The sequence below is a fragment of the Austrofundulus limnaeus genome, unplaced genomic scaffold (assembly GCF_001266775.1).
Source record: "Austrofundulus limnaeus strain Quisiro unplaced genomic scaffold, Austrofundulus_limnaeus-1.0 Scaffold1170, whole genome shotgun sequence".
NCBI lineage: Eukaryota > Metazoa > Chordata > Actinopteri > Cyprinodontiformes > Rivulidae > Austrofundulus > Austrofundulus limnaeus.
The window spans coordinates 74244-75913 of NW_013953572.1; the positions used below are offsets into that span (position 1 = coordinate 74244).

At 37.4% G+C, this 1670-nt stretch overlaps 1 protein-coding gene across 2 annotated transcripts in view; it reads left to right on the forward strand.

Moving 5' to 3' along the window:
* The window catches only part of ahr2 (aryl hydrocarbon receptor 2), a 74026-nt gene that overhangs the window by 59660 nt on the left and 12696 nt on the right, over positions 1–1670 (forward strand). For both annotated transcript variants that reach the window (XM_014031051.1, XM_014031052.1), the window contains exons 3-4: positions 638–735; positions 930–1019. In XM_014031051.1, coding sequence (XP_013886505.1) covers positions 638–735; positions 930–1019 — 188 coding nt within the window. The remainder of the gene's footprint in view (positions 1–637; positions 736–929; positions 1020–1670) is intronic.

Sequence of the window (1670 nt, forward strand, 5' to 3'; positions counted from 1 at the left end):
GGCTGGGTCCTCATGAGGACCCAGCCCATGAATTGAGACACAACCTGTGAGTTTCACTTTGTCTGTTTTGTTCATGAAGAAGAATCCAATAAAGGTTCTTCAAAACTGCCACCTGGTGGTGAAGTCTTGAACTACAACAAGCGCCACACTTCTCTCTGTAGCTGTGAGGTGTCATGCTACAATATTATGCTTGACGCATGTACACTGTTATAAATAACTTGTAAGATTTACTTGAAAAAATCCTCGTAACAATTTGCACTAACGTTGGTTAAGTAAATTTAAACGCTACAAATTCATGAAATATTTAGTCATCATTATCTAGTAAAAGTTATTAATAGTTAATGATTTGCGAATAAATCTGATAAATTTTAATTAATTTGATCAAGTATATGTTACAAGATTTAATTGAGCAAATTAAGTAAAATTTACCTGATTTATTCACAAAGCTTTAACTATATTCTTAATAACTTTTACTAGATAATGATGAGAGTAAATATTACATGAATTTGTAGCATTTAAATTTACTTAACAAACGTTAGTGCAAATTGTTACGTTATTTTTTTCAGTGGGGGTACACTTCTCAGTACTTCTCAGTACTTGTGCTGACAGCTCCTGTGTTCTGACTATCTCTGTGCAGCCACCATGCAGAACCATAACGGCAGTCGTGTTACTCTTGGAGTGAATGGACAGAACCTGAACACCGTAGGGTTTTCTGAGGGGGACATGCTGCTTCAGGTAGGAGACAAAACCAACACTCAGTTTGGCGTTCTGTTGTCAAACCATGTCGGTTTCTGAAACAGGGATATTGACATTAGTAAAGACGAAGTGAGTATTCACACTGTTGATTGTTGGAGACCTTCATGGACTATGTAGAGGTTTTGTGAGGAACCTTCTCACATGTTGACTGTCTGTTTTTTTTTTCTGTGCAGGCACTGAACGGTTTTGTGTTGGTGGTCACATCRGAAGGATTGGTGTTTTATGTCTCCCCTACCATCCAAGACTACTTGGGCTTCCATCAGGTCAGTCACTTGCTTTCATGTCCAACTTAAATACGATTTAAAGAATTAAATATGTTTTCATTCTTATTAAATAACTCAGTAACCACCTAATACACATAAGTGAATWCAAACATAGCTTTCTGGTAATTCATTACGAGACTCAAGAGCCAAAAGTGTCTAAACACTACTACACCACCATGCAAACACAGTGTTTCACACTAAAAGTTTGAATCAGGACTTCTTAAAATCATTTGTTCCTGACAGAAGATAAACTCTAATAGAATGCCTCAAAATGAAAACAATCGAGGTCTGCAATGGTCCACTGGAAACCAGAACCTCAACCTGATTGAAGTGTTGTGGTGAAACCTTCAGAGAGCTGAGCAGAAACAGTTATAGGGAGGACTTTGGGTGTAATATGTCATGTGTTGATGTTCATCTCTAAAACTGGGTTAGTGTCATTTTCTTTTTTTAAAATGCAAATCCTGATGACTAAAGGCTGAGTCACACTACAAGATTTTAAAACAGTCGGCCGATTTTCAAAGACTGATAGAGCCCACACATGAGGATAGAAAATCATGGATATAATAGGTTTGGTCCTGTAGTGTGTGGTGTACAGCCACACGGCAAGAAACAACACACCACACACACAAAAAGATGTTTCATTCATGAACT